At 55.1% G+C, this 24,681-nt stretch overlaps 1 protein-coding gene across 1 annotated transcript; it reads left to right on the forward strand.

The window, feature by feature from the left end:
• Window positions 1–16,292: 16,292 nt before the first annotated feature.
• LOC122484385 (basic proline-rich protein-like) lies at window positions 16,293–24,354 on the forward strand (the record flags this gene model as incomplete). Its single annotated transcript, XM_043582331.1, is given in 11 exon segments — window positions 16,293–16,340; window positions 18,037–18,222; window positions 18,406–18,529; window positions 21,995–22,107; window positions 22,171–22,401; window positions 22,404–22,721; window positions 22,724–22,830; window positions 22,865–23,116; window positions 23,729–23,831; window positions 23,834–23,866; window positions 23,869–24,354. Coding segments are annotated over 11 exon segments (2,001 nt in total), but the record flags the coding sequence as incomplete, so codon positions are not given.
• Between the last annotated feature and the right edge of the window lie 327 nt (window positions 24,355–24,681).

The raw sequence follows: 24,681 nt of genomic DNA on the forward strand, positions 1-24,681 counted from the left end.
TTTATTTATTTATTTTTTAATTTTTTTTCAATGTTTTTTTTAAATTTATTTTTGGGACAGGGAGACACAGAGCATGAACGGGGGAGGGGCAGAGAGAGAGGGAGACACAGAACCGGAAACAGGCTCCAGGCTCTGAGCCATCAGCCCAGAGCCCGACGCGGGGCTCGAACTCCCGGACCGCGAGATCACGACCTGGCTGAAGTCGGACGCTTAACCGACTGCGCCACCCAGGCGCCCCAAGTGCAGAATATTTTAATTTCGATGAAGTCAATTTATTTTTTTTTCTTTGATGGTCAATGTTTTTTGTGTCCTTGTAATTACTGCGTTGGCCCATGAGTCATCATGTGGTTAGTTTTTACTGACCGCTTTCTTCTGACTGTGGGTCTCACTTTCCCGTTTGTCGGTTTTTTTCTTTTTTCTCCCATGTCGACTGATTTTCTCTTGTGTATTGCACCTTGTGGGTGAGACGTTGTGGGGATGGTCGGTTCTCTTTTCTGCCCCTGGAGAGTGTTGACTTCTGTCCTGGTGGATAGCATCACTTCTCCCTGCTGCCCCCGAACTTGTATGTGCTCACCTCCTACTTTGTTGGTGAGCTTTGGGGAGCCCCAGGTGTCCCCAAACTCCTCTGACTCAGGGCATGCACTTCCTACACCGTCTCCCATAGATCCCACGGGGGCTTGATCCAAGTTTGTTATAGGGAAAGTGGGTCTTGCCTTAGGATGTCATTCCTCCTCCAAAGACACGCCTTTTTGATATCCAGCTGGACGTCCAGGGGTCAGTGACACCCTGCGCCCTGGCTAGACCGTGTCCCCTGGCACCTCTCGCCCTCTGGAATCACACTCCACCCCCAACTCTGTAGGTCCTCGCGGGTACCCTGCCCCGGCTTCCGTGCCCGAAACTCTGACCTCTGCGCCCTTGTCTCAGTGGGACCAGCAAGCTTTCTGAGGAGCCCAGCCTGCTGAGCCAGAGCGCGAATTGTCTTGCGAGATTTTGTGGCTCCCCCTCCCGAGCTTCCTTTCTCTGAGATCATGGTCACGGACAGCCGGCTCCCCAGCGTGTGAGTGTCCGGAGGGCAAGACCAGGCCAGTACTGGGGATGCCCACAGAGCTGGGAGCAGAAGTTACGTACAACTTTTCCATCAAGTTGCCGGACCCTACCTAGAACTCTGGGCCAAAGGCAGATTCCCCAAACAGGCCAGCTGTCCTTCTCCACAGGTGCAAGGGCGAGGAATGGGACGACGGGCCAGGCTGACAGACACACGCACACACAGAAGCGGGATAACAACAGTGTCCCTCCCCCCCCCCCCCCCGCCGCGTCCCCGGGTCAAAGGGGTGCCTGGGTGGCGCCTGACTCTAGTCCTCTCCCTTGCGTCCCTCCCAGGGCCCCATTTTCTCACGGTTTTTAAGGAAGCTTCTCTATTTCCTAGTTACTCCCCGGAGAAGTGCCAGCCGCCCAGCACCCAGCAGTAGCCCTCCCCCTGCTGGTCTCAGGGCCCGTCCTGGAAGCCGTCTCTCCGGGGCAGCCCTGTCTGGGCCCCGGGCTCTTCTGAGCTCTGTCTGCAGGGCCCCCCGGGGACCGTGCGCCCACCCTCCCCCGTAAGCGGGACACCTGCGCACAGACCTCTGTGCTCAGTGTGGGACACAGAGGCAGAGCCCGGGAGGAAGCCGGGACCTGGGCCATCACTGCTCCCCAGATAAGGAGCCTGAGCCCCAGAGAGAGGCCAGCCTGGAGCAACGGCCCAGCCCAGCTCCAGATTCGCACCGAGGGCTCTGCCCCAACCTATTTCCGCACCCCGTGGGGCCTCTTTACTATGTTCCCACACTTTTCTTGGGGGCAGAGGCAGTATCATTGAGCTCATCCCTTCATGCATTCATTCGTGTGTTCATTCGTTCACTCATGTTGGGGTAAAGCCAGCTGCCAGTGTTCCCAGCCCCCCCTCCGCCTCCCCCTGTAGGGGGTCCTGCTGGGTCCCCGGGGCTTCCTCCCTTCCCTTCCGTCCCCCCAACCCCCCACTCCCCGGGAGGGTTTCTGTCCTTTAGAAGGCGGGTTCCGATGCAATAGTGCCTCGGGGAGGGAGGGGGTGAGGGCCGGGGCTGTGGGGTGTTTTCAGGAGGGGCCGTGGGAGGAGGGGCAGCTCACGGCTACACGGTTTGTGTGCCCTTCACGGGGCTCGAAAAGTATGGACAAACCAGCGGAGACGGCTGAAGTGAGCTGTGGGCTTCGGGCCTGCACAGACGCTGCTAGCTCGGTCGCCCGATCGCACATCTAGCCCTTCTGACTCACTGCCTCCCACTGCAGAGGACGCGTGTCCTGTCACAGCCTCCTTAGCCATGGGATGGCCATGTGACCCATTTCTGGCCACTGAGACATAAGCAGAAGGCTTCTGGGAACTTGGGGGATGTCTAAAACTTTCCTGACCAAAAAGAAGGAAAGGAAAGACAAACACAGTGGGCTCTCTTTCTTCCCACCTTGGGGGTGGAGGTGAGGCCCAGCGCCATGGCAGCCATCTTGCAGCCAAGAGGCAACAGGCAGGAACGGCAAGCCAGAAGAACCGTAGCGAGGCCAGCCACTGAGCCGACGGCAGTGGCAGCCTATTTCCAGACTCCTTGTGGGAGAACAAAAGTCGAGGTTAGTGGGGGTCCCCGTTAGTTGTTAGTGAAGGCATTCCTGAGTGACACGTGGACCCTGTGTACGTGTGTGTCTATGTGTGTGTTAACCATAACAGTGACTGCATGAGACAAGGCCCCGGCGAGTTTGTACACTTTCCCACCAATATATGCTGAACCTTTGCTCTGGGAGAGGCACTAGGTAAGCAGTGGTTATAAGACGGATGGACACCTGTCCTCAAGGACGCTGGCGGGGGGGAGGGGCAGATGGAGAGCAAGCAATTTCGAGGTGCGCGTGGCCCGGGCAGGGGGAGCACAGGGGGTGGTAGGTGCTTCTGATCTGTTCTGCAGGGGGCCCATGGGCCAAAGGCCCTCCGGGGAAATGACACTGGAGTGGAGACCCTGTTGTGGGCTGAGGTGGGTCCCCCGTATTCATATGCTGGAGCCCTGACTCCCAGTGTCTCAGAATATTCCTCATTTGGAGAGAGGGTCTCCACAGAGGTAAGCGAGGTGGTTAGGGTGGGCCCTGATCCCGTGTGACCGGGGTCCGTGTAACAAGAGGCGATCGGGGCACAGACACGCACGGAGGGACGACCCCGTGAGGACACAGGGAGCGGACGGCCGTCCACACGCAAGGAGAGAGGTCTCGGGGGGACCTGGCCCTGCCCACGCCTGGACCTCGGGCTCCGGCTTCCGGGACCCGGGGCCAGTGAATGTCTGCTGCGTGAGCCCCGTCTGTGGGTCTGTGTTCAGGCCCCCCGAGCCGATGCTTATAGACCCAGAGGATAGATGCGCATTAGCCGGAAGGGGGAGGGCTGGATTCCAGGCAGAGGGAACAGCATGTGCGACGCAGAGGCCAACCAGAGTCAGGGTTCTCTGGAGGCGCATAGGCGGGGCACACAGCTGGACGTCAGGGGCAGGCCGGGTCCCACAGGTCTGGACACCCTGCCCAGGCACTATGTTGTGGACCCACAGGATGGAACAGAGCAGGAATAAGGCCTGCTCTGATGTCCGGGCGCAGGGCAGGGGCGGGGGGCAGGGGCTAAGCCCAGGGCAGAGGGAGCAGGAGAGCAGAAAGGGGCCCTGTGGTGTCACAGGACAGGGGCAGGGTCCCAGTGGCAGCGACCCACGCTGCAGGGTCACATGTGGCCCCGCAGCCGCGTGCTTTTGTCTACACGGGGGCAGGGCTCGTGCTAGGGCGAGGGGCTGAGCCTCCGGGAGGCCGAGCGCCCGCTGGGGAAGGGGGTGATTAGCGGGGCCCCTTTGAAGACGCCGCCGGGCTCTGGGCTAAGCCGCCAGTGCGCAAGCCGGGACCCCCCCCACCCCTAACAACCGGCCCCATCTGACACGTTGCATTTGAACTTCATAAGGGGGAATATTTGTGTCCTGGAGGTGGGATGAAATGTAGCCGGCCAAAGAATTTTAATCACTCACGTAAATGGCCCGCAGTCTGCATTTTTCCGCGGCCACCTTGTATTCATTTCTGTAATTTTCCCTGGAGGGTGAGGCAGACGCGGCTCACCAGCCCTCGGGTTTTGCGGGTGGGCTCCAGAGGTGGCCTGGGGCATCCGCCTGTCACCTGGACCCTGTCACCTGTCACCTGGAGGCTGCCTCCGCCGACCGGCCTCACCCCGAGTCAGGGAGGACCCGGTGGCAGGCTCAGTCCTGCTCTCACGTGAGCCTTCATGGCATCCCCATGCCTTGGGACCATGTCGGCCCCGTGTCACAGGCGGGGAAACCGAGGCTCCCGGAGGCCGAGCGCCCTGCCACGTTCGCACAGCTCACCTGCCGGCCCCGCCCGAGGCCCTGCACCGTGGGGACCCTTCCTTGCTTTGCCGTCACTCCCTGGAAATTCTCCAAGTCCCCCTCCGGCGCCCGGGGCTGGGAGCCCTCAGTCGGGCCTGAACCCACACATGCTCCAGCAATTCCTTTCTCCCTGTGCGGTGTTCTTACCGTCCCCACATCGGCTGCATGGGGTCCGTGTCTTAGTCCCCGAACCTGTGAATGTGACCTGATTTGAAAAAAGGATCATTGCAGGTGTGATTGAGACCAGCCTCTCCTGGGCTATCCAAGGGGCCCTAAGCCAGCGACAGGTGTCCTTATAAGAGAGGAGGAGGGGGGGGGGGCGTGTGACCACAGAGACAGGAGTGATTCAGCCACCAGCTCGGGGACGCCTGGAGCCCCGGGATTGGAAGAGGAGGAAGGACCCTCTCCCGGCACCTCCGGAGGGAGGGCCGCCCTGCCCACACCTTGATCTTGGACTTCTGGTCTCCAGATGGGGACAGAATATATTTCCATTGTGTTAAATTACCCAGTTTGTGGTTGTTTGTTCCCGAGGCCCCCGGAGGGTGAACGCGTGGGGTCGGCTGGATGCCCTGATGACCTATAGGGTCGTGCAGAGCCCTGGTTCAAGGGGGGACAGCCTCACAAGCAAATGGGTCCCTCTGGCCGTCATGGTATTTCTCTCATGGGACAGCGTGGGCCTGGGTGAGGACACTCTTGACACGCTGATTTGGAGTGACTCAAACTGTCACCCGCACACAAAATATATCCCTCCCGGGCCCTGCCTACACTGGGGCAGCGCCATGCCAGGCCCTACAACATTCTCTCAGAGAAGGTGAATTTCTCCCCACGACTCCTCGAGGTGGGACTTTATTGTCCCATTTATAGATGAGGCGATGCCATGAGGCAGGGGGAGAGATGAAGCTGAGGTCCTGGTCACTGTGTGTCCCCTTTGTGGTGGCCCTGATGGCAAAGCCTGGAGAGGCTTTACGCACAGCTGCCCAGTGGCTCCCAGAGACCGACAGAGGTGAGTCCGGGGTGGGGGCTCACAGGCCGGCTCCCACTCTGCAAACAGCGGGTACCCCAAATCCTACTGGTGGTCCACACTGAGGGCATGGCCAAGGGCTGGGACCCCCCCACCTTCCTCTGCCACCTGGGCCTGCACCAGTCTCCCCAAAACCCAACCTACTGCCTGTCCTGGAGGGGTTCCCAGAGCAGACCCCGAGAAGGGATCCTGAGAAAGAAATCTCAGGGAAAGCCCAGGGAAGACGGACAGCTTGTAGGGCATCAGGACACGGGGCTCAGGCGGCCTAGAAAGGGGTGGTTTTGAGCAGCGTCCCACGGAGATAACTTAGCTCCAGCCTCCAAAGGGCTCTTAGACACATGGGTCACCCCCCCAAGGTTCAAGGTCAAGGGCGAGGAGCCACCCCTACAGAGTCCTGGCACTCTTCACCAGAGCCTGAATTAGCACAGACACGAGCAAAGAGGGCTGGGGCGAGACCAGAAGGGACACAGGGGACTCATGTTGCAAGACAGACATCCAGGGCACCCTCCGTGGGGGCTAACATGGCCTGGGGGTCCTGGAAGTGCCTGCCGGGAGGGGGTGAGTGGGAGAGGCTAGGGGAAGGGGGCAGGGGGTTCTGCAAGGAGGGGGTATCATGAGCTGAATTGTGTCTCCCCCTCCCCAAATTCATATGTTGGAGTCCTAACCCCCAGGACCTCAGAATGGGACCTCGTTTAGACAGAGGGTCTTTGTAGAGGTGGTCCAATTAAAGTGAGGCCATGGGGATGGGCCTTGGTCCCATAGGACTGGTGTCTCTATAGGAAGAACCCATTGGAACGCAGACACACAGAGGGAAGAACTCGTGAGCACCCCAAGGAGGAGGGGGCCCTTCAGGAGGACCTGGCCCTGCCGACACCTTGATGTCGGACTTCCAGCTTCCAGAACTGAGACCGTAAATTTCCGTGGCTTAAGCCACTCAGTCTGTGGGACTTTGTGGCAGAAGCCCTAACACGCGAATGCAGTGGACTTCCATGTATTCAAATGAGAAGGACAACATTTTGAGGAAATGGAAGCTGCCCGTTGGGGATGACAGGCTGTGGGTTTCTACCAAATGCAGTAGGAGCCATTGAAGGATTAATTCCAGGGACAGCAGAGAGAGCTTAGGGGGACGGGTATCACATGACCAAGCATGCATCTTAAATTTTTATTTACTTTTTTAAAAAGTTTACTTATTTATTTATTTGAGAGAGAGAGGAGGGGGAGAGAGAGAGAATCCCAAGCTGGGCTCAATCTCCTGACTGTGAGATCATGACCTGAACTGAGATCAGGAATTGGATGCTTAACTGGCTAAGCCACCCTGGTGCCCCAATTTTTATTTACTTTTTCATTGGAGTATAAGTTAGGGTAAATATAAGTGTACAGCTCAATGAAGCTTTACTTCATTTTATTGAGATACAATGGGTGTACAATAAACTATCCATATCTAAGTGTTCAATTTCATGAGTTTGACATATGCAAACACGTGTGAAGCCATGGACTCAAGCAAGGTCATGAACTTATCCATCACATGCCCTGGACCCCCGTAATCCACCTCTCTCTCTGCCCTTGTCCCCGGGACAACCGCTGATCTGCTTTCTTTCACTAGACGTGTGTTAGCATTTTCTATGACTTTATACAAAAACAATCACAAAGTACACGCTCTTTCTTTTGGTCTGACTTCTCTCATTTAGCATGAATGTTTTGAAGTTCATCTATGGTGTATCATGTGCCAACAATCCACTCTTGTTTGTTGCTGAATACTATTCCACTGTGTGAACGCATCACACTTGTTATATGTTCACCCACTGGTAGACCTTTGGGTTGTTTCCAGGTTTAAGCTGTTACAAATAACGCTGCTGTGAACATTCCTGTACAAACCCCTGTGTAGACACAGGTTTCTATTTCTCTTGAGTAAACATCTAGGGGCGGAATAGTTGGGTCACACAATATGTATGTGTTTAGCTGTGTAAGGAAGTACCAAACCTTTCCCCCAAAGTGGTTGTACCATTTTAAACTCTTACCAGCATAAACGAGAATTCTGGTAGTTTTATATCCCTGCTCGAACTTGGTGTGCTTAGTGTTTTTTTCATTGGTCATCCTGGTGGGGGTGCAGTGGTAGCTCACTGTCATTTTTTTTTTTTAATTTTTTTTCAACGTTTATTTATTTTTGGGACAGAGAGAGACAGAGCATGAACGGGGGAGGGGCAGAGAGAGAGGGAGACACAGAATCAGAAGCAGGCTCCAGGCTCCGAGCCATCAGCCCAGAGCCTGACGCGGGGCTCGAACTCACAGACCGCAAGATCGTGACCTGGCTGAAGTCGGACGCTTAACCGACTGCGCCACCCAGGCGCCCCTCACTGTCATTTGAATCTACATTTCTACAATGGCTAATAATGTTGAGGACTTTGTCGTGTGACCATTTGTTTATCTTCTTTAATTCAAGATGTATTCAAGTCTTTTGCTCACTTTTATTGGCTTGTCTTCTTAGGGTTCTTAGAGACATGCATATATTCATGCATGAATCCTTTGTCTGATATCTGTGCTATCAATTTATCTCCTGTCTGTCATTTGGCTTTTCATTCTCTTACTGGTGTCTTCTCAAAGAGCAGAAAATTTTAATTTAAAGACTGATTTTTAAATTTTTCCCTTAATGGTTTGCACTCCTCATATTGTTAGAAAATCTTGGCCCACCTCAACGTCACAAAGGTTTTCTCCTCTGCTTTCACTGAGAAGTCACATAGGTGGAAATCCAGTGGATCCAAACCGTCTTTTGAAGACTCATTTTTCCCCTTCTCTGAACCGCACTGGCACCTTTGTCAAAAACCAATTAGCCATTTTTGCGTTCTGTTCCATTGATCCATGTGTCTGTCCTCACGCTGCTACCAAAACTGTATCAATCACATATATTGTGAAATCAGATAAGTTCTCCAACTTTGTCATTCTCTTATAAAAGTCTTTTCAGGGGCGCCTGGGTGGCTCAGTCGGTTAAGTGGCCGACTTCGGCTCAGGTCATGATCTCGCGGTCCGTGAGTTCGTGCCCCGCGTCGGGCTCTGTGCTGACAGCTCAGAGCCTGGAGCCTGCTTCAGATTCTGTGTCTCCCTCTCTCTGATCCTCCCCTGTTCATGCTGTGTCTCTCCCTGTCTCAAAAATAAATAAACGTTAAAAAAAATTAAAAAAAAATAAATTTTTTTCATTCATTCTAGGTCTGTGCATTTCTATACACATTTTAGTATTAGCTTATAAATTTTTACCAGAATGTACTGGATGTATACATCAGTCTGAGAACAAGTACCATCTTAATATTGAGTCTTCCAGTCTATGAACATGGTATATCTCTTCACTTGTTTAGATCTTCTACTTTTTTTTTAAGCGTCTTGGTATTTGTATACATTGAGAAACGATCACCGCTATAAGGCTAGTTAACATCCATCGCCTCCCATAATCATAAAAATTTTTTTTCTTGCGATGAGCACTCTTGAGATTTACTTTCTTTTTTTTTTAATTTTTTTTCAACGTTTATTTATTTTTGGGACAGAGAGAGACAGAGCATGAATGGGGGAGGGGCAGAGAGAGAGGGAGACACGGGATTGGAAACAGGCTCCAGGCTCTGAGCCATCAGCCCAGAGCCTGACGCGGGGCTCGAACTCCCGGACCGCGAGATCGTGACCTGGCTGAAGTCGGACGCTTAACCGACTACGCCACCCAGGCGCCCCTAATGTTTATTTGTTTTTGAGACAGAGAGAGACAGAGCATGAATGGGGGAGGGGCAGAGAGAGAGGGAGACACAGAATCGGAAACAGGCTCCAGGCTCTGAGCCATCAGCCCAGAGCCCGACGCGGGGCTCGAACTCACGGACCACGAGATCGTGACCTGGCTGAAGTCGGACGCTTAGCCGACCGTGCCACCCAGGCGCGCCAAGATCTACTTTCTTAGCAACTTTCATGTGCGCAATACAGTATCATTAACTAGAAGCATCGTGCTGCTTATTATACCCCTATGGCTTGTTTTACAATTGGAAGTTTTTGCCTTTTGACCCCCTTCACCCACTTTGCCCACCCCAAGCCCCCACCTCTGGCAACCACCAGTCTCTTCTCTATCTACAAGTTTGGTTTTTTTGGTTTTGTTTTTTTTTTTTTTTTTTTTTTTAGATTCCACATATAAGTGAGACCATACGGTATTTGTCTTTCTCTCTCTGACTTATTTCACTTGGCATACCTTCCAGGTCCATCCGTGTCATCTGCCACAAATGGCAAGATTTCATTCTTTTTTATGGCTGAATGACCTTCCATTGCATGTGTGTGCGTGCATGTGTGTGTGTGCATGTGTGTGTGCACACACACATATCCATTCATCCATTGATGGATGTTGTTTCTTAGGTTGTTTCTTAGGTTCTTAGGTTGTTTCTTTGTCTTGGCTGTTGTAAATAATACTGCATCATGAGGTCATCATGAGGGTGCATAGGTCCTTTTGATTAGTTTTTATTTTCTTCAAATAAATACCCAGAAGTGGAGAAGTGCTAGATCTTTTGGTAGTTCTACTTTTAATTTTTTGAGGAACCTGCATACTGTTTTCCATAGTGGTGCACTAATCTACATTCCCACCAACAGCACACGAGTTTCCTTTTCCCCACATCTTTGCCAACGTTTGTTATTTCTTGTCTTTTTGATAATAGCCATGGTGATGGTTGTGAGGAGATATTTCACTGTGGTTTTGGTTTTCGTTTTACTGTTACTTAATAATGTTGACCATCTTTTCACGTACCCGTTGGCCATTTGTATGTCTTCTTTGGAAAAATGTCTATTCAGATCTTCTGCTTCTTTTAAAAGTTGAATTGTTTGTGTTTTTTGCTATTGAGTTGTATGAGTTCTTTATATATTTTAGATATTAACCTCTTAGAAGGTATATGATTTGCAATTATTTTCTCCCATTCGGTAGGTTGCCTTTTCATTTTTGTTGATGGTTTTCTTTGCTGTGCAACTTTTTAGTTTGATGGAGCTCCATTTGTTTATTTTGTTTTCAGTGTCACATTAAAAAAATCGTCTCCAAGACCCATGTTAAGGAGTTTACCACCTGTTTTCTTCTCAGAGTTTCATGGTTTTAGTTCTCACATTTAGGTCTTTAATCCATTTTAATTTTCATGTATGATGTAAGTTAGTGGTCCTGTTTCGTTCTTTTCCATGTGTCTGTCCAGTCTTCTCTTCTGTTGAAGAGACTATCTTTTTCCACATGGTATATTCTTCCCTGTGTCATAAATTAAACCAAGTATAGATGCATGGGTGAATTTCTGGGCTCTATTCTGTTAGTTCTTCTTAAATTTCTCTCAGTAAAGTTGTAACTTTCCAATATGGGGTCTTGGTTGCCTCTTATTAGATTATTTCAAAGTATTTTTTTTTTGAGGGAGGGTTGCTGTTCTAAATAGTTTTTTTTTAATTTATGAAATTTGCCTCCTTTATGTGATAATATTATGAATCACATTTCAAATATTTAGTCAACTTTGCATTCCTAGGTTAAACCCTCCTTATTCCTGATGCATTATTACTTTTGTATATTATGGGATAGGACTTACTAATATTTTAAAAGGATTTTTGTGTCCTGTTTTCCCAAGGAATGTTGGTCTACAGTTTTATTTTTAAAAATGTCTTTGTCATGTTTTTGCATTAGGGTCGTGCTTGTCTTATAAAATGATTTGGGTGATGTTTCCTTCCTCCTTCCTTTCTAGAAAAATAAAAACGTATGTAAGATTGATTCATTTCTTCCTTGAGTGTTTAATAAAATTAACCAACAAAACCATCTAGCTCTGGATTTTCTTTTTTGGAAGAGTTTTTTTTTTTTTATTCTAAGTTAACTTTCTTTTAAAAAAAATATAATTTATTGTCAAATTGGCTTACATACAACACCCAGTGCTCATCCCAACAAGTGCCCTCCTCAATGCCCATCACCCACTTTTCCCTCTTCCCCACCCCCCCATCAACCCTCAGTTTGTTCTCTATATTTAAGAGTCTCTTATGGTTTGCCTCCCTCCCTCTTTGTAACTACTTTTTCCCTCTTCCCTTTCCCCCGGTCTTCTGTTAACTTTCTCAAGATCCACATATGAGTGACATCAACAAAACTAAAAGGCAACCTGATGGAAAGGGAAAAGATGTTTGCAAATGACATATCAGATAAAGGGCTAGTAAGTTAACTCTCTTTAACAGATGCAGGACTATTCAGATTTTCTGTTTCCTCTTGTATCAATTTGTGAAGTTTGCTTTTCCCACAAATTCATTTATTTCATTTAAGTTGCTGAATTTGTTGGTATAAAGAAGTTCACGATGCTCTTTAAGATTCTGCAGGATCTGTGGTGACAATATTCTTTCAGTTTCTGGTTTTGGAACTGATATTTGTAGTCTCTCTCTCTCTCTCTCTCTCTCTTCCTCTCTCTTATTTACTTCAACAGTCGAGGAGTTTTATTTTGTTGATCTTCTCAAAGAATCCATTTTTTGGCATTTTTTTTTCTTTCTCTTTTGGCTGTCTGTTTTCTATTTGATCGTTCTTCCTCTTCTCATTGTTATTCCCTTCCTTCTTCATTTGGATTTACTTTGCTTTTCTTTCTCGAGCTACCCAAGTTGGATCTTTGGGTAACTGATTTTAGATTGTTCTTGTTTTCTAATGCAAATAGTTAAAATTCTAAGTTTCCCTGTAAGCACTGCTTTTGCTACACCCCACAGATTTTGATATGATATATTTCCACCATCATTCAGTTCAAATTATTTTCTAATTTCTCTTGTGATTTCATTTTTAATTCATGAGTCATTTGTAGATTCATGAATCATTTATAGATATTTGGGATTTTCCCTAGATGTCTCGTTATTAATTTCTAATGAGATTCAGTCATTGTCAGAGAACAAACTCCAGATGATTTCTGTCCTTTAAAATTTGCTGAGACTTGACTTATGGGCCAGCATACGGTTTATCTTGACAAAAAGTGCAATTGACAAGAATTTGTACTCTGTAGTTACTGGATGTAGTGTTCTATAAATATCATTAGATCAAAGTGACTAATAGTGTTGTTTGTACCTTCCGTGTCTTTGCTGATTTTGTTTTGTATATTTGTTCTATTGATTGCTGAGGGAGGGGTGTTAAAATCTCCCTTTTATGATTGTGAAATTGTTTATTTCTTCCCTTGATCCTGTCAATTTTGCTTCATGCCTTTTCAGGCTTTATTAGTAGGCACATGAAAATCTATAATTGTTACAGCCTCCTAGTTAATCATCCCTCCTATTATAACAAATGTCTCCTTTATCTCTGATAATACTTTCTGACTTGAAGTCTACTATTAACATACATCTTAATTAATAATAATGTAACCACCCAGCTACCTGATGCTTATTATTTTTATGGTGTATCTTTTTCAATTTATTTATTTCAACCTATGTGTGTCTTTATATTTAAAGTAAATCTCTTATAGGCAGCGTGTAATCAGGTCTTGCTTTTTTTTTTATCCTTCCTGTCGATCTCTTGCTTTTAATTGGCATTTTTAGAATATTAACAATGTCAGTCCTTTCTAAGTTTTGTTTCTTTCTTCTTCCTTCTCTGCATGCCTTTGGATTATTGAGAATTTTTTTAATATTCCATTTTAATTTACCTATTGGCTTTCTGGCTTTATTTCTTTTTCTGCATGTGATTACTCTAGGAATTGTAGTATCCGTACCTAATCTTTCTCCAGCTGATTAGAATTACTATAGTGTTATTTCGCAGCCTACCTCACCTTGAGTTTCAGAGAGGGGATAGTGGGGGCCACCTCCTGACTGGCCCATGCCCCTCCCTGGTTTTTAGCTCCTGGCCGTCCCAGTGGGGGCATAAAGCCCTGAGAGCATCAAAAAGACTAAGGCACAGCACTTCTCTCCAGAGGCTGGTATACAAGCCTACAGGGCTCATGAGGGTCTCTTAGCCCATCTGCCCTCATGTCAGCCCTGGGTCCTCTCAAGGCCACCACTGTGGGTGTATAGGTTGTACACTGCACAACTCTAAGGTCACCATTCTCGTTGTAGTCTTGGGGCCCCACTATCCAGGAACCCTTTGGGCCTTGTCCTCTGTGCATAGACCTCTAGCTGGCCTGCCCTGCCATTCCCCCAGCACAGGGCGGCACCAGAATACCAGGGCCCAGGGGTGAAGCCACAGGCACTGACTAGATGATTGGTTTGAATCATCTGCCTGGGTTTGAATTCTCTGACATGGGACCCAGAGAAGATTTCCCTTTTCATTGTGCCTCGGTTTCCTCACCTGCAAAGTGGGAGTCAAGGTAGCACCTGCCTCACAGGGTCCAAGTGGGGATGAAGTTGGACGACCCGGGTGAGGTGCTCCCCAGTCAGTACTGGCCACGGTTATGCTCGAGGTGGCCAGGTCAGGGCAGAGCCACCAGAGGTATCCAGGGGCCACGCAGGCCTTTGAGAGGCGCCGAAGGCCTTGGGTCCACATAGCAATTGCCACCCACACAGGCTGACGTCCCTTCCAATGTCGCAGCAGGGCTAAGGTCACTTGGAACCACGGAGAGGGGCGGGTGAGCTGGGGGTGGGGGCAAACCAGAGTCCCTGATGGGCGGGGCTCAGCCGCTCCCCTCAGAGAGACCCCAGGAGCTGCTCCAAGTCAGACCCAGCCTCTGTCCTGGCCGTGGGAGAGAGTTGAGGGCTCTGTGGCCTCCCCAAGTAACCCAGGGCCACAAGGTAGAGGCTTGGGACCGAGATGGAGAGGCAGGGGCTCGTGGACAGCTCTGCACATCCCCAGGCCAGGCCCACGGGGATACGAGGCAAATTTCAGGGTGGCGCGGAGGGGTGGGGTGTGTGTGGGCCTTGGTGCCTCTTTCTGTCCCATCCCGCCTCCCCTTTCTCAGCCTAAAGAGAAGAATTTGGCCTTCAGCCAGCTCCCTGGTCCGGTCATAACCGCAGAACCCCTCTGCAGAGTGGAACCCGTCGCCCCCTCCCCCCTGTTACCGGCGAGCTGCCCAGGGTCAGGACCAGCCTGCCCAGCCTGTGAATGGTGGAGCCGGATGCGAAGCCCAAGCTGGTCTCGGTGCGAAAATCGGTCCAACTGGCGACGCACGAGCGATTCCACACCTAGAGAAGCGCAGGCAGAGGTCCGCACGAACGCTTGCGTGTAAATGCTCGTAACAGCGCTAATCATAACAGCCCCAAAGCGGAAACAGCCTACATGCCCACCAACCAACAAATGGATGAATAAAATGGGGTCTGTCCGTACAAGAGAATATTGTTCAGCCCTGAAAAGCAATGAAATTCTGGAGCCTGACAGACACTACAACATGGACGAGCCTCGAAAACATTCCCTTAGCGAGAGGACCACAGACCGTGTGATGTGTGATTCCACTTAGAAGGAGACCGCGGTTTGCCAGGGGTGGGAGTGGCTGGGGAAGTGGGCGGAACCTGGGGGTGGGGCTGAGGGGTGTGGCGTTTCTTTGGCGGGTAAAGAAAACGTTAAGGTTGATGGTGATGATGCGGGCATGGCTCCGAATTCACCCAAAACCACTGAAGTGCACACTTCAAACGGGCCCATCGTGTGGGTACGCGAGTTATTCGGCAGGAAAGTTGCCAAGGATGAAAGGACGGAGACGGTTTTGCGAAGGGCCTGTCCCGGCATCCTATCCCTTGTGTGCAGACCCGTACATCAAGACCACACAGCCAGGTGCCTGGCCCAGCACCCTGCACTATTCAGCGCTCCAACGTTGGTCTCTTTCCTCGGGTCCGCGCGCTGGGGCTCTCAGGCCACGCCAGGTACTGGGCTGAGTACAGACAGCCCAGATCCAGCCAAGTCACCGTGTGTGGCATCCCACAGTGTGCTCACTTTGTTGGCAAGACACCTCGGGATCCATCTGCCAAAGGAACATAACCAGGAGCAGACTGTGTAGTGATGAAAGGCGTGAGCGCCCCAGCGCCTGGCCTCGGCGATTCTCTAGTAGTCGGTACACAGCTGCGTAACAAAGAGGCCCGAAAATCCAGTGGTCCCGTCGCAACATTAATTTTCTCCCCGGAAGGCCAGGTGAGCCGCCCAGGCCTATCTGGGCTCTTTACCGCCTGTGCTCAGCTGTTCTCAGCAAGTAGCTTCCGCCTCGGGTCCCAGATGGGGAACTTATTCCTGGCCACAGCTTGCTGCAAGGGAGTCTGGGAAATGCAGGCCACATGCCCAGGTCAGCATGCCGTCACTTGACTGCTGTGGAAGGGAGGAAAGGAAGGCCTAGTGGGCTCCAGGCATGTAACACCACCTCCCGGTTTGTAAAGTGAGGGTGACAGTCCCGAGGGACCCCGTGCTGGGTTGGGAGGACAGAGGGCAGAGGTCTGCCCAGGAGAGCCCCTGGTGGCGCAGTGGGGATGGGGCACAGAGTGAGTCATCACCGTGGAACCCCCTGGGAGCCCAGAGACTCCGCCTCCACGGCCCTCAGCTAGGGTGGACCGGGCGCCAGCCCGACCTGGTGCTGGGGCAGCTCCTGCGGGCACTGCCCGTCCGGGAGGTTGAGTCGGCATGTCCAGGGGCCATAGCTCTTCCCTGTGCTCTGGCCCCAACCCACTGGCCGGGCCGGACGCTCGATACAATCTGTTTGGAAAGCAAAACAAACTCTTTTGAAACCGCTGCTGAGGGCACAGACCGAGAGCCTCGCCCCCGCCCTTGGGGGGCTGGTGGACATCTGAGACTCAGGGAAACCTGGCAGGAGAGGCTGCGGGTGAGACGACCGCCCTGCTCTGACCCTCTGAGGCAGCAGAGGCCTGCAGTTTAGACAGAGGGCGATAGGGAGCCCGTGAGGGACACAGAGGGAGAGCACGGGTCAGAGGAGCGCTTTAGCAAGCTGGGGCAGCACAGCTCTGTCAGGAGGACGATGCCGTTGATGGGAGAGTTGACCCGGGACCAGATGGGGGTGACGTATGTGAGTTGACATCTTAAAACAGGAATCTGGATTCAGTGACGCGAAGGCCAAAGGGGGCCCAGGTCAGGCCCAAGGCCCCCCCCCCCAAAGGGGTTCAGTCTGAGTCTGGAAGATAGGAAACCCCTACTCAGGAGGCTCTGGCCCAACAGGGCAGAGGGTTTAGGGCAGGCCTGCGAGACAGGGCTCTTGCCATCCACACGGTGGCCGAGGTGAAGGGACAACCACAACCCCTTTGTGGTTTCCCTCACCTTCGACCAGCTGTAGAACCAGCGGGCTGGGGAAAGAACCAGCGATGGCGGACATCGAATGAGGGGGTGTGTGTGGGGGGTGTCTGGTGAGTTCTTCCTGCCACAGGGCCTTTGCACACACCATTGCCTCTGACGAGCATATCCACTCCTATCCCTGTTTCACTCAGGTGACTCCTGTGCCGGCCTCAGACCCAGATCATGGGGCACTCCCTGGGGCAGGTGTCTCTGGTTTCCCGGGCTAGGGTCACCAAGCACGGAGCCGGGCCCCGGCTGGGCACTCATGACTGTTTGTGGAATGAGAAGAGAGAAGAAACAATGCCACAAACCCCGTGCCCGGGCCCCTGAGCAGCCACAGCAAAGTCGGCCCGGGTGCCTGCTGGCAAGAGCCTTAGATGGCGGAAGAGGACAGGGTGGGTTGGGGGGAGGGTGGTCTCTGAGGGTGGAGGACCCAGGGAGGCGGGTGGATTGCACGGCGGGCGGCCCGCGTGCTGCCCCGACCAGCTGGGGAACGGTGGACGAGGGACTCAAGGCCTCCTCTGTGTCACTCCCCCCTTCTGCGGGGTCGGGATAATGACGTGCCCCATAGGGCTGCTGTAAGGGCTTAAGCAAGACGTTCATTAAAGGTTTCAGGACACCGCGTGGAGTGTCGTAAGCGGGTGCATCTGTTTATTTATTTGTTTCGAAACGAAGCTTAAAAGAAAACAACACCCATACAAGCGATGCATAAATGTCCAAGTCACGAGCTTCAAAGAACCAAAACAAAATGTCAAAAGAGAATTTAGAACCCCCGAAATCGTGCCCAGCTAAAGAAACCACTTGGAGCGGTCAGGGTCAGGTTCAGCTGAGTGACAGACAACCTCCCAAAATGGCAGTGGTTCTGGCGAGGCAGAAGTTGGTTTCTCTTTCGTGTGAAAGTCCCCAAACGGGCGGAGAGGTGGTCCTGTCTGACGAAGCCCTCCAAGACTAAGACCTCTTACTGTCCCCTGCGCCATCACCCTGGAGGCGCGATCCTCCCGAGACCTCGGGGTCCAGAACGGCAGCTGGAGCTCCAGCCATCACTTCTACCTTCCAGGATGGAATAAGGGATGAGGGAAGTGCATGCCGCTTAAGTTTAAGGAAGATTTCTGGAAGCTGCAATATTTCATTTCTTTCCTTTTTTTTTACCTCCCGTCGGTAACAGGGCCACCACATTCAGCTGCCAGAGAAGCCAGGACACACGTCCTTTATCAAGATGAGCCGTGTGCTCGGCTAAAAACTGTGGGTCCTGCTACCAAAGACGAGGGTGCAGGTCGGGCGAAAGCCGGAAGTCCTGCCGTTCTGCGGGTGCCATCTTGGTGAACACACACGCACAGACACATGCACACACGCGCGCACACACGGGCAAGCAGTCTTACCTACATAGGGGAACAGGATGCTTGCTCTTGGGTTGTTTGCCTTCTGAATTCAAGAGCCGTCACAGGTACCTTCCCGTGTCCACGGAGATCCCCAAGATCATTTTTAAAGACGGCTCCAATTCCATCACGTCGACGCTTGAAGATTCCCGCAGCAGCGGGAGACGCTCCCGCTGCCGTCGGGTTCCAGGCGGCGTAACCCACGGCCGCATGAGCATCCCTGAACCTTCCTCTTTGCACCTGGTTGGAGTATTTCTTTCGCGTCGGTTCCCAGAGGTAGAAATGCTGAGTCAAAGGGGATACACACTTTTGGCATGTGGACACGGGTTGAGAAATGGCCGTTCCGGAAGGCTGCCCCAGTTAGCGCTCCCCCCGGCGTCGCCCTGGCTGGCCCGGAACCAGGGCCCTCTCCCGCATTCTGCACAGGGAGGTGTATGCCCCCGGTCCTCCAGGGGACCGTCGCACGGGGCTGATCATGAGATCCTGCCCTCTCCACACAGCAGCTACGAGCAGGAGGCTTCGCAGGTGCCTGGGGCTGCTGAGGTTCAAGGTAAGCAAGGGCGAGAGCTCACGGACCTGGGTCGGGGGGGGCGGGGGTGGGGGGCAGGCCACCTGTGGGCAGTGAGGCCCGGCCCCTCGACCAGGCATGGAGAGAGCTCAGCCAGCAAGGCTCGAGATGTCACGTCGCGGGGAACTCAGGAGTGAGCACCAGCCCATCCGGTGGAGGGGACAGCCCCGTAGCTCCCAACCTCAGCCGACAGGGGGGCTTCCAGATTTAGCAATAAAAATACAGGCTGTCCAGTTAAATCTGAGTTCAGATAAGCAACAGCGGGTATCTAGCATGCCTCGAATATTGCCCGGGATGAAGAACTGAGCAAAGTGTGCTGCTCGTTTCTTCGGGAAGGTTCCTAGAGGTTGTGAGATCTGCTTTCCTTTTCTCCCCGACCGCGACACGGCCACACCTAACCATAACCTTTATTTTATTCGACAGCCTTCGCTGGTGGTGCCCCGGACCCCTGGGAGCAGTGAGCCCAGCAGAAAAGTCCTGGGGTCTGGAGTCGGAGGTGGCTGGGCTCGAGTCCGGGCCTCCTGTACCCCTGCCAGTGGTGGACTTTGGGATGAGTTCCTAGCCTCTCCATTCCTCCGTTTCCCCGTCTATACATATGGGGGTGAGGACAGCCCCGACCTCACGAGGGTTTAGGGAACATCAAGTGAACATCGTCTGCTTGCAGCAATATGGAAGTGTAGACTAGCACCAAGCCCCGCTCTACGCGGTGTTCGGGATGTCTAGTGAATATCAAACATCCTTGTAAGTGCGTAGCTGGGGGGGGGGGGGCGGCACACGTCCGCTTGGCATAGAAATGGAGCCAGAGGCCGGGTTCTAACACCATGAAGGGACCAGAGTTGAGGCTCCCTGAGAGCCAGATGCCCGCTGGGTGAGGAGTCCTGTCTCCTTCTCCGTGTTGGTGCCACCCCCCCCCCCCACCGCCCTGCCCCTCCCCACGCACGTTGCCGCTGTCCCCTCTGCTTTTCAGTAGCGGAAGGGGTAAGTGCGGCAGGGACGGCGGGGCGCGCACAGCCAAAACAATCCACCCCCTGGCTCATTACGGAAAACGTTGGCCAGCCATGGAGGAGAAAACGAAACAGTTCAGCTACGTTCGCGACTGCCGATCGCGTAGCCCGCTTTGTGGCCGAGGCTGGGCCTCAGCGGTGAAGACGACAAGTGAAGCTTTCTGCCCCCGTGCAGCCTACGTCCTAGTCGAGACGGAAAGGCAACGGGCGAAATAAGCCAGGGAATGACATCATCTGCGGGCTGGGGAGAACACCAGAGGGGAAAGTGGGAGAGGGTGAGGGGGACAGCTTGGAGGATGTGGTCAAGAGCGACCTCCCTTAAGGCTTAAAAAACGTGAAGGCAAGGGCCACACGCCTGTCTGAGGAAACAGCGTCCCAGGCAGCGGGCACCGCCAGTGCAAAGGCCCTGAGGCGGGAGCGTGTTTGCGGTTTCGAGAGGGAGCAGGGAGGCAGGATGCTGGCAAGTAGCCGGAGGCCAGGACAGACTGGTAACGGCAGCCACGACCTGGGGGCCATCGCGGGGACTTGTGTGTTTCCTCTGGCAGAAATGAGCATCCGCATGTGTGTTGTGAGCGAGACGCGGTGTGGTCTGGTGTAGCTGTCGTCGGATGCCAGGGCCAGAGGGGGGATGGGGGCGAGCCCAGAGGCAGGGGGCGGGCTCCAGACATTGGGGACCGGGCGGCGGGTGCGTGCAGAGGCTTCTGGAGGCGGGGCTTGCTGGAGTCAGAAGTGGGAGGTAAGAGAAGAAAGGGGTCAAGGAGGACCCCAGGCCTGTCACCCTTGGGTTGTTTGTTTCCCTGTTGCTTTCGGTCTTCCCGTCCTGGCCTCCTACTCTGGAAGCCGCTCGAGGAAAGGGGCCGCGACCACCTTGTCTTCATGGTGCCTCGTGCTGACCCCCTTCCCTGCCGCAGAGGGCGCTGGGTCAGTACGGGCAGGACAGATGGATGAGCAATGAACAAATGGCACAGTCTTTTGCTTCCTCAGGGAGCGTGAAGGGCTGAATTGTGTCCCCCGGATTCCTGTGTCGGGGTCCTGACCCCCAGCACCTCAGAACGTGACCGTATCTGGACAGGGGGGTCTTTACAGAGGTGATTAAGGTGACACGGGGTCACCGGGGTGGGCCTTGATCCCGTGTGACTGGGGTCCTTGTAAGAAGAGGGATCAGGACACAGACACGCCCGGAGGGACGACCCCACGAGGACACAGGGGGAGGACGGCCGTCCACACACAAGGACAGGGGCCCAGGGAGGCCCCGGCCCTGCCCACGCCTGGGCCTCCAGGCCCGGGGACGGTGAATGTCCACTGTGTGAGTCCCGTTGGTGGGACTTAGTATATGGCGGCCCCAGCAAACTCGCACAGCGAATGTTGCAAAGAGCAAGAGACAGAAACACACTCTGAGGCACAGACCAGGGCACCTGGGAACTTTGGGCAGGCGGCTGAGCTGGGGTGGGACCCCGATCTCGCGTCCATCCTGGGGACCCTGGGCTGAGCAGGGGACAGCACTCAGGTCACCCCAGGCGCGATGGCAGCATGATGGCCGGGGAGGGACAGGAACTCCGGCCGGCACGATGCTCTGCTATGACACAGGCCCCGGCACCTCTCCAAGGTGGGGGGAACCAGGTGGGACCCACGGCGCGCAGCTCTCTCTGCCCAGGAAAGGGCACCTCGGGCCACCAGGCTCCTCCCGGGCCCCGCCCCTTGGCCCCCGCCGTGGGTGCGGTGGGCGAGGTGGGGGGGGAGGGGCCGCGCTAGCACGCGGCTGGTGCTGCTTCTCCCCCAGCGGCCACTTCCTCTGGGTGTGTCTGTTTCCTGCAGCCCCGCCCACGGGCCGACCCGCCGTCCTCTCTCCACCCGCTGCCCCTGCTGGGTGGGCCAGCACCCCAGCGCCCAGGCGGGGGTCCCCGTGTCCCCCAGGCCACCCGGGATAATGCTACCGGGGGCCGAGGCCGTGGGATCCGCTGGTGCCGAGCTCTCTGTCCCCAGGAGCTGGAGGCGCAGGACGCACGTTCCCAGTGCGATCTGCTGGCCTGGGGCCCAGCCACCCCATGAAGGATGAGGTCATGTCCTGCAGAGGCCGCGCGGAAAGGGCAGGGCTCTCCCTGGGCCCTCGGGGGCTCCCACGGCCAGGGCCTTTTCCCAGAGACCCTGGGGACGGTGGTGGTTGGGACTGGCCTCCGGGCTGGGGGGGGCGAGTGAAGCGGCGTCCTGTTGGGACACACAGTGCGACCCTGGGTAGTCGGGGACCCGCCGGGGGCCCATTTCCTCCCCCGGAGCTGGCAGCGAAGGGACGAGCACTTCCCGGGCGTCCGCAGGCCCTGCCCGGAGAGGCCGCCCTTCGCGGTGTGCGCGCTGGCAGGGGTCACCTGCAGAGCCGGGACGGGGTGGGAGGGGTCTCCGTCCAGGGGCTGGGGAAGCCCTCCCGCCCTCCCGCTGTCGCCCTCAGAGCAGGGCCGGGCGCTGGCAGGTGCTGGAGCCTCAGCAGAGGAGCACGTGACGGCTGGCGGGCTTCTGCACCTGTGCCCCTGGGGCTGGGGGGCCTGCCAGGAGCAGCCCCCTGTGAGAGGCCTTCTCAGGGACGAGCGAGCCCCTCCTCCCCTTCCTCCTCCTCCCCTTCCTCCTCCTCCCCTTCCTCCTCCTCCTCCCCTTCCTCCTCCTCCTCCCCTTACTCCTCCTCCTCCTCCTCCTCCTCCTCCCCTTCCTCCTCCTCCCCTTCCTCCTCCTCCCCTTCCTCCTCCTCCTCCCCCTCCTCCTCCTCCCCTTCCTCCTCCTCCCCTTCTTCCTCCTCCTCCTCCCCCTCCTCCTCCTCCTCCTCCCCTTCCTCCTCCTCCCCCTCCTCCTCCTCCTCCTCCCTTCCTCCTCCTCCCCCTCCTCCTCCTCCCCTTCCTCCTCCCCCTCCTCCTCCTCCCCTTCCTCCTCCTCCTCCCCTTCTTCCTCCTCCTCCCCTTCCTCCTCCTCCCCTTCCTCCTCCCCCTCCCCTTCCTCCTCCTCCCCCTCCCCCTCCTCCCCTTCCTCCTCCCCCTCCTCCCCTTCCTCCTCCCCCTCCTCCTCCTCCCCTTCCTCCTCCTCCTCCCCTTCTTCCTCCTCCTCCCCTTCCTCCTCCTCCCCTTCCTCCTCCCCCTCCCCTTCCTCCTCCTCCCCCTCCCCCTCCTCCCCTTCCTCCTCCTCCTCCCTTCCTCCTCCTCCTCCCCTTCCTCCTCCTCCCCTTCCTCCTCCTCCTCCTCCCCCTCCTCCTCCTCCTCCTCCCCTTCCTCCTCCTCCCCCTCCTCCTCCTCCTCCTCCCTTCCTCCTCCTCCCCCTCCTCCTCCTCCTCCCTTCCTCCTCCTCCCCTTCCTCCTCCTCCTCCCCTTCCTCCTCCTCCTCCTCCTCCCCTTCCTCCTCCTCCTCCCCTTCCTCCTCCTCCTCCTCCCCTTCCTCCTCCTCCCCTTCCTCCTCCTCCTCCTCCTCCCCTTCCTCCTCCTCCCCTTCCTCCTCCTCCTCCCCTTCCTCCTCCTCCTCCTCCCCTTCCTCCTCCTCCCCTTCCTCCTCCTCCTCCTCCCCTTCCTCCTCCTCCCCTTCCTCCTCCTCCTCTACTTCCTCCCTTTCCTCCTCCTCCCCTCCCTCCTCCTTTTTCCCCTGCCTCCTCCCCCTCTCCCTCTTCCCCTTCCTCCTCCCCTTCCTCCTCCTCCTCTACTTCCTCCCTTTCCTCCTCCTCCCCTCCCTCCTCCTTTTCCCCTGCCTCCTCCCCCTCTCCCTCTTCCCCTTCCTCCTCCCCTTCCTCCCTTTCCTCCTCCTCATCTCCTTCCTCCTCCCGTTCCTCTTCCTCCTCCCCCTCCCCCTCCTAGGCCTCTTCCTCCTCCCGTTCCCCCTTCTCCTCCCCTCCTCTTCCTCCTCCTCCCCTTCCTCCTCCCCTTCCTCTTCCTCCTCCCCTCCCCTCCTCAGCCTCCTCCTCCTCTCCTTCCTCCCCTTCCCCCTCCTCTCCCCCTTCTCCTCCCCTCCTCTTCCTCCTCCTCCCCTTTCTCCTCCCCTTCTTCTTCCTTCTCCCCTCATCCTCATCCTCCCCTCCTCTATCCTCCTCCCCTCCTCCTCCCCCCTACCTCCCCCTCCCCCTCCTCCTCACTTTCCTCCCTTTCCTCTTCCTCCTCTCCTTCCTCCTTCCCTTCCTCTTCCTCCTCCCCTCCCCTTCCTCCTCCCCTCCCCTTCCTCCTCCTCCTCCCCTTCCTCCTCCTCCCCCTCCTCCTCCTCCCCCTCCTCCTCCTCCTCCTCCCCTTCCTCCTCCTCCCCCTCCTCCTCCTCCTCCTCCCTTCCTCCTCCTCCCCCTCCTCCTCCTCCTCCTCCCTTCCTCCTCCTCCCCTTCCTCCTCCTCCTCCCCTTCCTCCTCCTCCCCTTCCTCCTCCTCCTCCCCCTCCTCCTCCTCCTCCTCCTCCCCTTCCTCCTCCTCCCCTTCCTCCTCCTCCCCTTCCTCCTCCTCCTCCACTTCCTCCTCCTCCTCCCCTTCCTCCTCCTCCCCTTCCTCCTCCTCCTCCACTTCCTCCTCCTCCTCCCCTTCTTCCTCCTCCTCCCCTTCCTCCTCCTCCCCTTCCTCCTCCTCCTCCCCCTCCTCCTCCCCCCCCTCCTCCTCCCCTTCCTCCTCCTCCTCCTCCCCTTCCTCCTCCTCCTCCCCTTCCTCCTCCTCCTCCCCTTCTTCCTCCTCCTCCCCTTCCTCCTCCTCCCCTTCTTCCCCTTCCTCCTCCTCCTCCCCTTCCTCCTCCTCCCCTTCCTCCTCCTCCTCCCCCTCCTCCTCCCCTTCCTCCTCCTCCTCCTCCCCTTCCTCCTCCTCCCCTTCCTCCTCCTCCTCCACTTCCTCTTCCTCCTCCCCTTCTTCCCCTTCCTCCTCCTTCTCCCCTTCCTCCTCCTCCCCTTCCTCCTCCTCCTCCTCCCCCTCCTCCTCCCTTCCTCCTCCTCCTCCTCCCCTTCCTCCTCCCCTTCCTCCTCCCCTTCCTCTATCCTCCTCCCCTCCTCCTCCCCCTACCTCCCCCTCCCCCTCCTCCTCACCTTCCTCCCTTTCCTCTTCCTCCTCTCCTTCCTCCTCCCCTCCCCTTCCTCCTCCCCTCCCCTTCCTCCTCCTCATCATCAGTGCCATCATCAGACCCTGGCACACACCTGTCCACCTGT

Source organism: Prionailurus bengalensis, chromosome D1 (assembly GCF_016509475.1).
Source record: "Prionailurus bengalensis isolate Pbe53 chromosome D1, Fcat_Pben_1.1_paternal_pri, whole genome shotgun sequence".
NCBI classification, from domain to species: Eukaryota; Metazoa; Chordata; class Mammalia; order Carnivora; family Felidae; genus Prionailurus; species Prionailurus bengalensis.